Genomic DNA, 15,224 nt, shown 5'->3' with positions numbered 1-15,224 from the left:
AATACCTACAATCTTCGCGTGTTTTTCTTTCAGAATCAAGTTTTTTATTTACAAATTCATTAGCAACGCAAAAGAAACAAGCATGGCGGAAACTTTCAGTTTGTATCCGCTGTCAGGATCAGCTGTCGTGTTGAAATTTTCATAAACTGTCGTCTGAAGTTTGGTAAGAGAGGGAGTTTTGGATGTATTCTTACCAGATCTGGAGCTTCTGAAGTAGTAGTAGTCTTTTTCTTCTTGGTTGTTGTCGTAGTTGTCGTCGTCGTCGTGGTTGTAGTTGTTGTCGTGGTAGTTGTGGTTGGAACACAAGCTGTGTCTTCTGTGATTTGATCCACATTCTTTCCGACGTTTGTGAACGGTGCTCCGCATTCAGTTTGACTACGGTACAGGTTTACCTAAGGAATTAGGAAATTTTGTCCTACCGTTTGTTCTCCATTCGGGAAAAAGCCCAGAGCATCTCGCAGCAGTCGATTTGATTCCCAGCAAGGTTCAATGAAGTGATCATATTTGCTCGATCGAACAAGTCAGAGGTGATGTTGGTCAACTTGTTGTTTGATAAATCTAGTGAGCCAAGAACCGGTGTTGCCTGAATAACTGTTTGCTGAAGAAAGAATGCTTTTGAACCTGGATGGAATTTGTAGGGAAGAAATCGATCTTGTTGTTGCAGAGTTTGATGATCTGAAGCTGATTCAACGAAATGAACGAGGCCCGCTCAATCGTTGAAATATCATTGTGGCAGAGCTCTATTTTTTGAAGCGCAAGATTTCTGAACGAGTCGGTTTCAATTCTCTTTATCGAGTTTCGGTTCATCAAGAGGACTTTCAATTTCGCCAAGTTGTCGACCGTCGAAACCGGAATTTCTTGAAGATCATTGTCTAAAAAATATTAAGGGAAGAGATTCAAGAAGCTTTGTACCATTGAGATTGAGGTATCGCAGGCTTTTAAGATGAACGAACGCGTTGTCCTTGAAATGCTGAATTCCATTCATTGACAAATCCAATCCAGTGACTTCTTCAGGGATTCCATATGGAACGAAATCAACAATTTTCTTTCCCTTGCAGTCGACAAGTTTCAGCGGGAGGAAGTTATCATCTTGCCATCTGTAGCAAATGCAGTCGCCAGGGCATTTGTCCCACCAAGCGCTTGGGCAAGTAGCAGCGAGTTCTTTCTCGGTAATGTTTGAAAGGGACTGACCGACGATTGTTTTTGGATATTGACATTTAGGATCTCCAATGAGATTTGGAACGCGACGGACCCAGGCGAGGTGGCAATCACAAGAAAGTGGGTTTCCTTGGATATCGAGTTTTTCCCGAATTAGGCTTCAAAATTTACTGGTAAAAATCGTTCGGGTTTATTTTGAAGCCTACCAAATAGGGCAAGTTCTTGCTCAATTCTTCTGGAATAATTTCAATCTGATTGTTCTGAAAGAAAAGCTCCTGTATGTTCATAACATTATGTCCAAAAATCTTTCCTCCCAAATGAATGAGTCGCGGATTGTCACGAATCTCTAGAGTTTTGAGCTTTGGAAGATTGACAAAAGCGAATTTTTCGACGACTTTCAAGTTCGGCATTTCGTTCAAGTAAATTGCTTCGAGCTCGGCGAAATGGGCGAAGGAAGAGGTTTGAAGCCGATCCATTGGGTTTCGCGACAGAGAAACATTTTTAATTGATTGAGAGTGTTGAGCAAACTCGTCGGAACTCGCTCGAATCTGTTTTCATCCAGTACCAAGCTTTGAATAGACCCAGCCCAGGCGAAAACATGCGTCTCCAACTGCGCTTCGGATAAACCACATCTCGTCAAGTCCAATTCCTTCAATTGGGTAAGCTGATAGAGTCCATGAGCGTCGATAGAAGTTATAACGTTGTGGGAAAGATCGAGAACGACGAGTTCTGAGAGACTGTTGAACATGCGATTGACGACGCCGGAGATTTTGTTGTTCGAGAGGATGATTTTGTTGACGTTGTTCGGGGTCATTTTTGGCAGCTCGTTTAGGTCGCTTCCAGAGCAGTTCATTGTCTTTGGGATTGGTAAAAATTGGATTGTTGGAATTATAGACAAAAATGTGACAAAAATTTAAGGATATTAACTGTAGTTGACATCGTATTATAATTCTTTTTGTTGTTTATTGTTAAAGCTTTCGGTTGTTGATAACCATCTTCAGTAACTAATTTTGTTTTAGTACAGAATAATCAGAGAAATACACACCTTTTTTGAGTGGAAAGGGAAGAGAATTTTCACACTGATTAGTTTTTGACAGAAAGACAACAACAATAGAATTCATCTAGAGAGAAAATGCATAATTTGAACAACAAAACAAAAGCCCGCTCAAGAAATTTTGTTGTTCAAATTATGCATTTTCTCTCTAGATGAATTCTATTGTTGTTGTCTTTCTGTCAAAAACTAATCAGTGTGAAAATTCTCTTCCCTTTCCACTCAAAAAAGGTGTGTATTTCTCTGATTATTCTGTACTAAAACAAAATTAGTTACTGAAGATGGTTATCAACAACCGAAAGCTTTAACAATAAACAACAAAAAGAAAAAAATTTAAGGACAATTTTTTTCTGAAATCTGATTGGCCGATCGGCTTAATACCGACTTTTGATTGGTCAAAAATTTTTGTCTAATTTTCTTTAATTACTGTCAATTCGGGTCACGTCCTCAAAGTTTCTATTACTTTTTAATCAATTTTCCTTCAGAAAAACTTCATGTTTCAAATTTCTCTCAATATAACAATTGCAGGGACTCGGACACTTTCCATGCGGCGGATTGTCTTCATAATTCGTCCATGGACACGGAGCGGTTAAAATATCAAAGAATTTCGATCCATGAGCGTCAATTTCTTTTTTCTCTTTTGGTTTTCCATCAACCGTTTGGAAGAGAAATAATAAAATTTGCAAAAGCATATTTTCAGGGGAAATTTTTCATTGATGATCTTTCGAGGTTTCTTGGGGATAAGCCTCAGGTCGTTAATCCTTGAGTCATCCCTTTTTTGTGAAGCTCGGGAAGTGCATCTCATCATTTTACAAGATCTTCACCTCTGAGGCACTTGGCAAGAGATGAAATTACTAGGCATTCGGATGGTTTATTTAAATATTCAATATTCTAGCGAGGAAAAAAAAGTGCAAACAAAAAGAAAGCAAGTGTGAAGTGCAGTGCAATGTTCGAAATTCTCCTTGTTGATTTCAAAGTTTCAAATTCAATCGCGGTCGAAGAGCATTTTCACTGGAGTAGGTCGGAAAGAGCCGAGGTTGATGACTTTTTTCCGGAGACTTCTGCTTTTATAAGCGCGCAGATCGTGCACTCGCATCCATTGGCGCAGATCGGCTGGGCAGTTCATGGATCCTTCTGAAAGAAAGCTACAGTACTGTCCTCAGAAGAATGATTTTGATGAGCTTACCTGAGAAATACCGGATTCGTATGCTTCTGTTTAGTTCATATCCAAGGACCCAACTTTCAGATAGGTTAAAAACCCCAAATAAAAAAACGCTGATCTTATTTTTGAGTTTTAAAAGTGACACCCTTATGATAAGGTCCGAACAATCATAAGAAAAATGAACTTAATACTCTTTATTACTTTGATAAGAAGCTCACGCGACTAAATGGCACAAACCAAGAAAAGAAAGTGCATTTTCGGAAGACCAATAAGCTTGCTGTATTTGGGCTACCGGCCAATCAAAAACCTTTCTATAAAAATCAGTTCCTTTTCTTGGTTTGGCCCGTCAAAAAAAGCAGAGAAAAAAATTCTCAAAGAAATCTTAACCCATGAATTCAATATCACCAATAATTTGGTTTTGTAACCTTTCCCATGTTTAACCCTTGAGCGTCCAATTTTGAATCGTGCTTTTCTCAACACAACAGGTACTTCTTGGCCTTTTTTGTTGAATGCATCGCGGATCTTTGTCTTTGGTTCTTTTTCTTGATAAAAATCGTTTAAAAATCCTTAACGCCTTTTTCTTCTATTCAGAGGCGTAAGGCCTGACATGTCAAAAGACATGGCCTTTATGAAAAGCACGTGTTTTTTTAAAGGCTGTTTCCGGTACTGCTTTCAAAAGTTGAACCATTCCCATTCACTAGCGTACTTTTTGTAATAAAGCCCGCTGTAGATTTTGCTCAGCGGCTCTTCTCCTGCGTTTAAATACAGAGTATTACAGACTGCTAAAAGCATATATTTAAAAAATGGGATCGCTTAAGGGGGGGGGTCGACGAGAATTTTTTCAGGGGTGATCGTAATTTCGCTTATACACATAGTCAGGATATGAATCTTATATTTGATGAATCTACAGATTCTCCCAAATCTGCTGAGCCTCAAATCATTTGATAAAAATTTAGATTTAGGGGTCAAAATTAACAAAATTTTCGAGAAAATGGCCCTACTTTGACGGCATTTTTGACCGATTTTTTCTGGCCAAAATTTTTTCTAGTTTTCGCCGCCTGATTTTTACGACCCTTATCTATCCACCAGTAAAATCAGATTTAGCCTATCTTATCGGGTTTTCCCGAATTTTTGGTCACGGAGATCCCGATTCTCGTCGACCCCCTCCTTAAAAAACAGTTTTTTTGTAAAATCATCAATTTTCTCTCTGGTCTCCAAAATTTGGATAAGATAAAATTGGTCTCAAGTTTGATTTCGCGGCTTTTTATCATTATCAAAGTCGGTTACGTATTTTCTGAAATCGCGGGTTAGTGATTGAAAATTACTTTTTTCCTTGAAAATTTGAGAATCTTTGTAAAGAGATATTTAGATCTGAGGATTAATTGAAAATGGGTTCATTTTTCAGCCTCGAAGGCCGCCTCGCGTCCTCTGTTAATATAAACGTTCAAGTTCAAAAGTGAAACGACTCGATTTCAATTTATTTAATCAATTGAGGATGCGCCGCCAGACAACGGTAATTTGGATTTGAGTAGTAGCTCTTACCGATTTGCCTCTGTGGTAATGGCTCCATTACTAGTTTTGAATTGAAGAATTTGTATTTTTGAAAAGGGGACAAATTGATAGTAATTGATCGAATGGGGATTTTTACTGTAGTTTTCGATAAAAAGAGTATTTGAAAGCCTAAATTTTCAAGCTGAAGGGACTAAACCAAAAAAAGATAGTGCATTTTTGAATTACCAATAAGATTGCTGTATTAAGCCTACTGGCCAATCAAAATTCAGATTTATTAAATCACTTCCATATTATTACCCTAACCCTAGCCCTTACCCTGACTCAGGTTGCCGAGCCCAGATCTACCCCCTTAGAGTAATAAGACTCTATCACGTCATAAAAGAACTCGGAAGAAAAGATGACGATGCTTCCTTAATAAATCAGAGTCAGGCCCCAACCCAGCTCTGAGAAAATCCATTTTGATGATGACATATTATGATTCTAATTTGCTTATCAGTTGTTGCTTACCTGGCGCAAAGAGGCTCCCGGAGTCGAATGATGAATCGTAAAGTGCGGCCGAAGCTCTGAAAGAATCAAAAAGTTGTGTTGACAATTTGCGGTGGATGAGTTGAAAGAAAATTATATAAACAATCATCTTAATGGCGGGTAGAATCCGAGGAGCTAATAAAATAAAAAAAGAAGGGAGTTCAAGTGCTTACATATGTTAAATATTTAAATTGATGTTTATTTAGCACCAGATGCGAAAATGGGGTGTAATTGAAGACCGCCATCTTACCGTATAATTTTCATTAAATTATTTTCAACGAAAAAGTTGAAGATAAAATAATAATTAAAATTGATTTTGATGTGATTGTGGTTAGGGTTAGGGTTAGTTTTGAGGTAAAACAGGAATTCTTTGGTTGAAATTAGATAAAAAATATCGATATGCGAAATCGAAGTTGACACCCTGAATATTATTTGAACTAAAAAAGTAAAATAAGGGCGTCACTTTCTTAAATTTGAAATTTTCAATTAACGATGCTTACCCCCTTACTGACTTCTGCTTTGAAAGAATAAGGGTATCACTCCGAAACTACTTACAGTGGTTATCCATTATTTAGCAGTTATTTTAAAATATAATTCCTTAAAATGGAAATTTTTCTTTTCTTATGGAAAAAATGGCTTTTTTTATCGTTTTCCGAATGACTGGGAGAAAAAGTCATGAGAACAAACTACTGCATAATTTTCAATTCTGACCCTTCTGCGTAAATAATTGAGCAATAAAAAACTTCTCAATTGATTTTGAGTAGTTATGGTCTCTGAGCCATCTATTCAGCTCTGGCTGAGCGGTAAATCAACGATTACTTCCGATTTTCTGAAGGACAAATAAATACTTTCGCTTGTTAAAAAATCTCCGTTCTCACCAAAAAAATGAACTTTTCAGAAAACGAACTTCAAAAGTAGGTTCAATTGAAGAATCACAAAATCAGCTGGGAGCGGATTTGAAAAGCTCGTAACTCTGTCACTTGGAGTCGTTTTATTGATATTTGATTTTTGGACCACCTAATTAGCTGGCCTTTTTGATTGACATAAATTCATTTTTTTTATTCAGCATTATTTATGATCATTATTTTGGTTTTTTTTATTGAATTTTCTTTGCTGGGTAAGAGAGAAAGAATTTCGCAAAGGAAAAATTCAGATTTTTTAAATTATCGATCCCTTTATTTCCATCTTTTTCCACGTGATTTTTGATATTTAAGGGTCTCTAGGTCGATAATGACGATTTTTGAGAATAAATTCTACAAATTCGTCCAAAAATCTTCGGGATTTCTTAAGGGTATCTAAGCGAAATCCTTGTTTGAAAAATGTGTTCTCGTCGATAACTTATCGATACCCTTAACCCCTGCCCGCATGAAAAATTTGTCACCCCTGCCCGCATATCGACCTACGCGTAGGTCGGGCCTTTTTGGGGTCTTTCAGTCGGGATAAAATTTTCCAAAAGACATGGATGGAAAGATAAAAGGCTGAGCTTTCTCCTGGACATGATCAAATGTCAAATGTCAGATGTCAAATATCAACAAATGTCATCTTTTCAAAAGTACTCATTTTTGATAAAAGAATAAGTCGTCAGCGCTCCAAATCTCGTCCAAAATGAATTTAAATATTTTTATGCAGTCATCAATACAGTAAAAATTTACAATTACGAACTTTTATTATCTACTAAGCATAAATTTGATCAAATAGATCTTGCCGAGAACAGTTGAATCAAAGTTGGGTTTTGTCATGTTGACCCGAGATCAAAATTTCGCTCAATTGCTAAAATCTTAAATCTTTGAATAAATGTTATTTTGAGCTAAGATCCTGATTCTCCATTAAAAAGTAGCCCGATATGTGGGGGTCAGCTTTATAGAAAATATTTACCAATAGCGAGATAATCGCGTTTAAAAGTCAATTTACCTACGCGTAGGTCGATATGCGGGCAGGGGTTAAGAGGTGGTTGCCCCCTTATGGCAAGTAAAGCAAGATCGAAAGAACGCTGTCTTGAAATTGATACGTTTTTTAAAAAAGTCAAGAAGCAAAATAGAAGTAAAGAATGCCAATGAAGACACGTTACAAGGGCTCTAACCGGAAGACAAGTTTGCGGCCACAAAGGCCCTTCCCTTCCTTAAACAATAGGCACTTACATTTCTGCCGCCAGCGCGGCCGCGAAAATCACCGCGTTAAACTTCATCTCATCTCCAATTCAAACAAAAGTCTCTTCAAAATTCAGCCCTTCTTTTTTCTCTTCCTTGATTTCCTAAAAATCCTAAAAAAAGCCGTCTTTTTCCTGAAGAATAATTTTCAAACAAAAATCTGAGAAAAAAAATGTTGAATCTTCTGAGCGCGCTCAAGTGTGTGCGAGCGCCACCGATTTTAAAAACTGAAAAAATATAGAAAAGAATCTCAAAGGGCGGAGATTCTTTTTATTTGGAAAATCGGAATAACGTACATTTTTACGGGGGATTAGCTATTTTGACGGGGAATGGATTTTAGTCGCTGAACCAGGGAAAAGATTTGAAGATTTTTTAGTCAGAAAAGAATCACTAGAAACGATTGAATCTTGAATAACTAAACCCCTTTTCAATCGATCTTATTATTTTAGTCGTAGATATTCTTAAAGCTAAGATAGCTAAGCTGGGGAAGGAATTTAGCTTGGCTTAGCTTAGCCGGCAAATTTTCTCCTCAACTTAGCTAAGCTAGACCTTCTTGGAAACCTCTAAGAGAGAAGCTGACGAGAAAATTTGCCGGCTTAGCTTAGCTAAGCTTAAATCAGGACATTTTTAAAAAAATCAAAACCTTGGAAGTATTCTAGAGATATTTTCCTTTTAAATTTGATATTATTTTCCTGGTCGTTTACGAAAAGGGCAAATTTGCGGGAAAAAGCAACAATCGGAAGCTCTCAAAATTTTTTTCCACCAAAAAGCCAAATTTGTACAAGTTTGATGTCAAAAATTATCAAAGAAAAAATGACATCTTGGCTCGATATAAAATTGACCTGACAACAAATCTAGCATATCAGCTCGATATGTTGACGTCAAAACTTTCCGGAAGTTGAAAATTTTCCGTATTTTTCTCCATTGAGAAATTGAAAAAAAAAGAGTGATTTTTTTGTGTTTCAAGAAGACTTTTGCTGTCAGTGAAGGACGCGGATTAGGGCAAATCGATCAGCTTTAGTTTCCAGTTTAAGTTTCTGAGAATGTTATATAATCCCAGCACTGGTGTAAGTGGAAGCTGTGTACTCAACGCAGCGGATGAGACATTTCCGGATTAGCGTGAAAAAATCCCCTGGAGGAAATTCTTGCTACAAACAAAAATGTTTCTCCTCGTTACTTTCTTCCTCATTCCTTCTCAAGAGAGCTCGATTTACTTATCAGTTTTTTAAGAAAAGATGATAATATGGCTTTCACTATATTAATTTTTCTTGAATTTTTGAAATATTTTGCTGAAAAAATGAGTTTTCAAATTATGTTAATAGCAATAATTTTGGTCAAAATCATCATTATTAGCGGTTAAATTGAAAGCTCTGGTCGAAAATTCAAAAAGAAGAGAAACTGAGAAATTTATTAGATAAGCATAATTAGTAACCAAAATGAACTTTTTCTTTTGGTCGGAAGGAGAAAAAGGGAACAGGTGCGCCTGTCAGAAGATGACTGTAAATAATGGCTATGCAGATTTCATATTTGAGCGGGTCTGCTCGCCAAGCACTTCGGGCAGAGTTATCGCGGGTTCAGGAGTTGGGCTTTTAATGCTCATTGAATGCCTGAAAAATTAACTGTTTCTCCGACCAACAAATTGTCCGATAACCTGCTCATTCTGGTCATCGTTGATCTCCGCATCTTTTCGTCCTTCTTTCTCGTCTTTACAATATCAGCAAGAACATTGTTGATCAGAAGACCTTTCGTTCGCGACTCACTGTTTTGACTTCAAATAAGACCTAGAAACTTATTTTCTAAGCCCTTACCTATGACATGTACTGGAACTGTGGATGGAAAAGGCGCTCCCGCCAAGAGACGATTTTGTGTGAGATCGAGATTTACTTGCGGAGAGCGATAGAACTACACAGTTTATAGATTTATTTTTGTAACTCTTTATCACCTGATGCTCGTTTAATGAATTCCTCCGCTTTTTCCAGTTCCTTGGTGACTTCTCTTACCGCCATTTGTCGGTCGAAAACAGCATCTTCCAAGGTATCTTCATGGATTGTCGGATCTTCTTCGAGAAGAAAATCATCGACTTTTTAGGGCGCAAGATTAATCAAAAAAAATCGCACTAAGAAACACTAAGATGGCCAAAATTAAGTTAAAATTTTAGAGCAATCAGATGACCGCGTTCCACCTACGGGGCCAATCAGATTTCAGAAATTTTTTTTTCAAAAACTTGGATTTTCGTCGCATTTTTGACCGAAAAAAGCCACTACCCGAAAAATCGTTCGTGAGAACCCTTTTCCTGGATCAACCAATTCGTCTAACATCTCATCGAGTCGAAATTGCTCATTGAGTGGTTCACTGCCGACGGTGTTTTTCGATGGACTCTTCCATGATTTCACCCGCTAAAAGGAGAAATTCTTAATTTCAATCTCAGCTGAAACCATTCCCAAAGCAGCAATATTTGATTTTCTTCCAAATGCCCATTTACAGCATTTTTCGATTATAACTGTCACATGAACTTGAGCCTATTTACTAAAAATACAGTTTCTAGAAAGAAACATTCTTCTTCAATCCAGCTCTGAATTAAAACGGTCAAGGTCCAAGGTGTCTCTCAAACAGAAATTCTTGGAACATCAAAATCGATTTCCTGGCGCAGTTTCCTTTACACCTGTCACTTCGCAAAGTCGATTTCCTCATGTCATAGGCGCGCTTCCGAAATGTTATTATCGGAAGTTTTACTTTCGCAAAATCATTTCAATCATCAAATGCAGTATTCGATCATTCTCTTCTCGGCTGTCAAAATCGTTCCTGCTGAAATTCTCGTTGACGAAACAAGAAAGTCTTTCTTGGTGAAACTTTTGTTGAATAAGGGAGTCACCGTGTTATTTCAAAAAGAAAAACCGGTATGAGGAACGTTTTATTTTGAAATCAGCGTTTCTGAAAGCTTGGTTCTTGGATATGAGTGTCACAAAAGCATAAGAATACGCCATTTCTCGGCTAAGGTCAGCATTACTCAGAACTTCAGTGAAAATGCTCTTCGACCGCGATCGAATTTGAAACGTTAAAATCAACAAGGAGAATTTCAAAAATTGCACTGCTCCTAAAAGACTTTCTTTGTATAACTATTTTTTTCAATAAAAATAATTATTAAAATTAACCATCCGAATACCTATTTATTTTTATCTCCTGCGAAATTGCGTATCTCTTGAAGCTCTCATTAGCCGTTTTTGAATGTGTAAATAAGGCTTTGATTTCGATAAATACTTTTTTATTTGATCAAATTGGTAAAACACGGTACAGAAGACACCGGGAAATTTGAAAGAGACATAAGTTTGCTAGAATCATGATTGGGAGACAAACAGAACAGAAGAATGCTTATTTTTCAATTACATCAACGTGTAGGAGAGATTTCGAATTGGCTTGTTGACGACTGAGCCTTTGGTAGCCCAGAACCAAAAGTCGCCAGTTGCAAGATCATCGGTTTTCGGGAAAGATCCCGAGGCTTGGTGTTGATGGTTTGCATAGAGAAAGTAGGAGACATTTCCGTCGTTAGTATCTTCTTGATGAAACTCAATCCTTACCCAAGACCCTTCTTCGCACTGCACATCGAATTCATGAACATCAGGAATTGCCACTTCTACAGTTATTTTTCCCGTAGTGTACGCGTTACGAGTGAGAGCAAATTTTTTCTGATTTTCGTGATCGATGTACAAGCTGTGGCCTGTGTAGTAGTAGGCTGAACTATAGGAGTCGCAGAGAATGTCGACTTCAAAGCGGAAGCTGACGGATGCCGCCTGTCTCTGCAGGTAATTGTTGTAGCTTGGAGTGAGCGGGCAGCTGCTAACGATCGGGAAGCATGTCAAGAAAGGGTTGCGACAAGGGTTCTCACAGCCATCGTCGACACTGGTCGTGGTCGAGATCGGAGCTGGGGTCGTAGTTGTCGTCGTACTAGTGGTAGTGGTAGTAGTGGTAGTGGTAGTTGTGGAAGTCGTATGGCCCTGACAAGCGGTTTCCCACGCGTCGACAGTCCACGATTTGAAGTGCCCGTTGTTGCAGTGCACTCTTCCCTTGTTTGTTCCGTCTTCGCAGATGATGTCGTAGCCGGCTCTTCTGTTGTTGATGACTCTCGCGAGCTCGAGCTGACCATCTTCAAGCTGGACGGAGGCAGCTGCAGCGGCGCATGGATGAGCCTCCTTCGGGGAACAGGACAATCTGACGCTGGCGTTGAGGTTTCTACGACGGGTTAGTTAAAGGAAATGAAATTTAGTCAACAAACTTTTTGGCAATAGTTGCTGGCTCGCCGCATCGGGTCATGAATCGCGGGGCATTCTTCCTCGGCTTGGCGGTCCAGTCGGGAACGAATCCCGCCTCGCAAGTCGGATAGCAACGAATCTTCGACCTCAAGAGTCCTAGATTTGGACAGTTCCAAGAGCCGTTCTCGATCGGGAACTGCTCGATAGTCTCTTCAGTCTTGGCGTCGCAGAGAACTCGTCGCTCTTCCCTTTCTTCAGCGGTCAGCCCATTGTACTGCTGAAAGTAGCCGGCTGAAGTTGAGGCAAAAAGAAAGCCTGCGAGTTTCATTTTCTTCAATATCGAGGTAAATGATGGATCGATGTTGGAAAATTCCGTTTATAAAGGAGATGGATTAACAATATTAACGATTAAAATTGCTCCAAGATATAGAACATGTTTTGATTCATTTTCAGTCTATTTTCTAAGTCTGTCTACTTTTTCAAATTTGTCTATTTTTCAGAAGAGAAAATTAAAATCAGCAAAAAAAAAAATCGAAAAAATGAATCAAAGCTTTGTCTTTCTCGGTAATTTTGAAAATTTTCGTAGCTTTTTACATTTCTGCGCGCATATTCACTTATTTCGATTATGATTGAGGTCCGCAAATTTTAATAATGGCGAATTTTTTTATCCTTAATTTTAAATTTCAAGTTCCTTTCTAGGCGAGTGACTCGAAATTTGTCAAAAATTCGGGCTCAACCGATTAATGGAAATGATTTTATGGATCAGGGTTTTGATTGGCCGGTAGGCCAAATTCAGCAATCTTATTGGTTATCCAAAAAATTCACTTCCCTTAATTGGTTTAGTCCAAAAATTTGCGTCGCAAAAAGGCTCTCAATTTTTGTTCATTGTCGTGAAAACCTGGGTCAGGGTGTTAAAAAAACAATAAAAAGTCACGTGACGGGTTATTTTTTGTTAACATCGGCGCAAAGATCATCATTTTTTAATTCGCCAGATTTACAAACAAATGTTTTACCTTTTTGCGGTTTGGAAACTCGAAAAATGGAAATTAGACTTTGCTAAATTTGCCCGCGACGTCAAATGTAGCGTTAATTGAATAAAAACATTTTGGAGCACGTTTTCACCGACCGGCGAATTCGATTACGATTTTGGACAATTCGGGTCAACTCTAATGTTCATCTTTATCCATAAATTATGGACAATTATGGATGGCGTTTTCTTCCGAAAACGTTTAGAGTACGGGTGTCGGCTCAGAAGTCCAAATTCACCTCACACAAGTTTCACCTAGGTGAAGGTGGGTGAAGGTGAAAAATTTTTAACTCACCTCACCTAAAATTTTCAAAAGCCGGCTTTCACCAAATTTCACTTTGAGGTGAAATACGGTGAAAATTTTTCAGTTCCCATCACCTTACCTAAAATTTTCGAAAATCGGCTTTCACCCCAATTCACCTTTACGTGAAATTTGGTGAAAAATTTTCACCTCACCCCCCTCACCTCACTTATTTTTTTGAATATCGGCTTTCACCTTAATTCACCTAAAGGTGAGGTTTGGGTGATTTTTTTTTCACCACACCCGTGGGTGAAGGTGAAAGGCTGAATTTGGAACTCTGTCTCGGGTTTTTATCGGGTTCTTATTATATTTTTTCATAAATGCACTTTTCGCGTCATCGAATATTGTACAAGAGTTTATTACATAGAGTGTTACAAATAAATTTTGGCAGGATAATAGAACAAAATATAAATGAGTTTATAAGTAAAAGAATAGAAATTGAAAATTCACGTAAGATCATTTTAATAGTAATCAGAAAAGCGGTTTTTTATTTCCAAATCGTTTTGATGGAGGAATGTAGCCTTCGTCTTTGAAAAAATTTTTCTTGAAAGGAATCTTTCGATTTCTAACCCCTTCTTTTTGCTTTGGCCAGCGAGGAAACCAGGTTTCGACTGGGTTGCAGCTTTTTGGATCATCGTATATTTTCATCAAGGTTTGCTTTTTTCAAGGCTTCTTTCTCGAACCCAGTGTTTGAAAAAAAAAGTGCGCGGGCTGCGAGCGGGCGAGCGGGGCGCGGGCGGGCGCGCTCGTCCATCCGACCAGCTAAAATTTTGACAAATTTTGCCCGCACTCATCCGCCCATCAAAAAATCAAGCCTCATACTGCTCGCACGCGCACGTACCGCTCGTGCTCCCCCGCTCGCCCGCCCTCCCCTGCCATGCTCGCCCCTCGCCCATGAGTGCATGTGATTGGACAGGGTATTATCAAGTAAAACGGACTCATTTTACACAGAACAAGGACTTACACAAAATTGGGACTCATTTTACACAGAAAAATAGGAAATCGTTTATTTTCTATGTTACATAGACTATGTAAAATAAGTCATTATTCTATGTAAAATAAGTCCCTTTTCTGTGTAGATTAAGTCCGTTTTCTTTGTTGGTCGGTGGGTGGTGGGCTTTTTGGTCCAGAGTTGGAAATGTAGTAACATGTTGCTACTACATACTGCCATTACTACCATCAGAAACACCGCTTCAAGATTACTACCGCGGCTCCAAAAAACTGCTACTACGTACAATTACTAAAAAAAAGTTAACAGTTTACTACCATCATGATCAAAGACCTTCTTTTCATTAAAAACCACCGGTACAAATTTTGTACCGCTGCCGCCTTACATCCGGTTCAGCAATCTTTGAATAAAATCTGAGTCAGGGTCTGAAAAGTCTTTTACGAAAAGTTCGAGAAATTACTCATATTCTGGAAATGATATTTACTCTGCAATCATATATTTACCTCTTCAATGCCGACTCATGCAAAACGGTCAGCAGCAAAAGATAAATCGTAAAAACTCTTGAAATGAAGGGAAAATTAAGTTTTAAAAAGCAAGAGAGTTCAGAAGACCCTTCAACTGTTCCGTTGAACGTCGTAGTCAACGTCAGTAATCAAGTGAACAGCCCAGCAGAAAAGAAGGAGAAAAAAGAGAAAAAGGATAAAAAATCGTGCCTGAATAAACTAAAAGGTCTTTCGCTGATTTTGAAGATTGCGGTCGCTCTTCTGACAATCCACGGAATCATCACGCCTTTGATTCTTTCGAAAATGAATGCTCATTCCGATTCGCAGGACGATTCTACCATTACTAAAGCTTCCGGTAATTGTGTTAGAACCGGGTTCTAAAGTCAGAGTTTTTAATTCATATTATTTGAATTTTACCTCAGAATCAGTACGTTCAACAAGGCTAGCATAAATGTGGCTGGAGCCTCCACGTTCTGACTTGTAATTATCTTGAAGAAACTTCAAGACAAAAGACGTGGAGTAAAAAAAAATCCTGACTGCAGAACCAGAATTTGAACTTACGGAATCAGGTTCTGCTGCAGAACCTGGCCGCCTTTCACCCAGTGCAATTTAATAAAGAACATAGATACTCTCCGGCTTCAA

The 15,224-nt window shown here is 38.3% G+C and overlaps 3 protein-coding genes across 5 annotated transcripts; all 3 read right to left on the bottom strand.

Moving 5' to 3' along the window:
* Positions 1–48: 48 nt before the first annotated feature.
* On the bottom strand, positions 49–2,158 carry LOC145705733 (uncharacterized). The gene is made up of 5 exons (XM_081783216.1): positions 913–2,158; positions 622–872; positions 420–583; positions 195–375; positions 49–153 (listed from the first exon to the last, which is right to left on the bottom strand). Exons 1-5 carry the CDS (start codon positions 983–985, stop codon positions 49–51), a joined length of 774 nt encoding a protein of 257 aa, XP_081639342.1. The 5' UTR covers positions 986–2,158.
* Positions 2,159–3,066: 908 nt separating this feature from the next.
* Positions 3,067–7,684, bottom strand: LOC145704082 (uncharacterized). Of its 2 annotated transcripts, XM_081781513.1 has the most exons (7): positions 7,547–7,684; positions 5,391–5,446; positions 4,914–4,943; positions 4,063–4,153; positions 3,803–3,894; positions 3,396–3,449; positions 3,067–3,343 (listed from the first exon to the last, which is right to left on the bottom strand). In XM_081781513.1, the coding sequence occupies exons 1-7, from the start codon at positions 7,591–7,593 to the stop codon at positions 3,195–3,197; spliced, it is 519 nt and encodes a 172-aa protein (XP_081637639.1). In that variant the 5' UTR covers positions 7,594–7,684; the 3' UTR covers positions 3,067–3,194. The 2 variants fall into 2 exon arrangements, with proteins under 2 accessions (XP_081637639.1, XP_081637640.1); XM_081781514.1 differs by lacking the exon at positions 4,914–4,943.
* Positions 7,685–9,013: 1,329 nt separating this feature from the next.
* LOC145704858 (uncharacterized) lies at positions 9,014–9,631 on the bottom strand. 2 transcript variants are annotated; one of them, XM_081782327.1, is made up of 4 exons: positions 9,498–9,631; positions 9,364–9,457; positions 9,207–9,323; positions 9,014–9,162 (listed from the first exon to the last, which is right to left on the bottom strand). In XM_081782327.1, exons 1-4 carry the CDS (start codon positions 9,559–9,561, stop codon positions 9,066–9,068), a joined length of 372 nt encoding a protein of 123 aa, XP_081638453.1. In that variant the 5' UTR covers positions 9,562–9,631; the 3' UTR covers positions 9,014–9,065. The 2 variants fall into 2 exon arrangements, with proteins under 2 accessions (XP_081638453.1, XP_081638454.1); XM_081782328.1 differs by having other exon boundaries at positions 9,207–9,314.
* Positions 9,632–15,224: the final 5,593 nt, after the last annotated feature.

Source organism: Oikopleura dioica, chromosome PAR, assembly GCF_907165135.1.
Source record: "Oikopleura dioica chromosome PAR, OKI2018_I68_1.0, whole genome shotgun sequence".
Lineage (NCBI taxonomy): Eukaryota > Metazoa > Chordata > Appendicularia > Copelata > Oikopleuridae > Oikopleura > Oikopleura dioica.
This window is presented reverse-complemented; position numbering and strand designations above follow the sequence as displayed.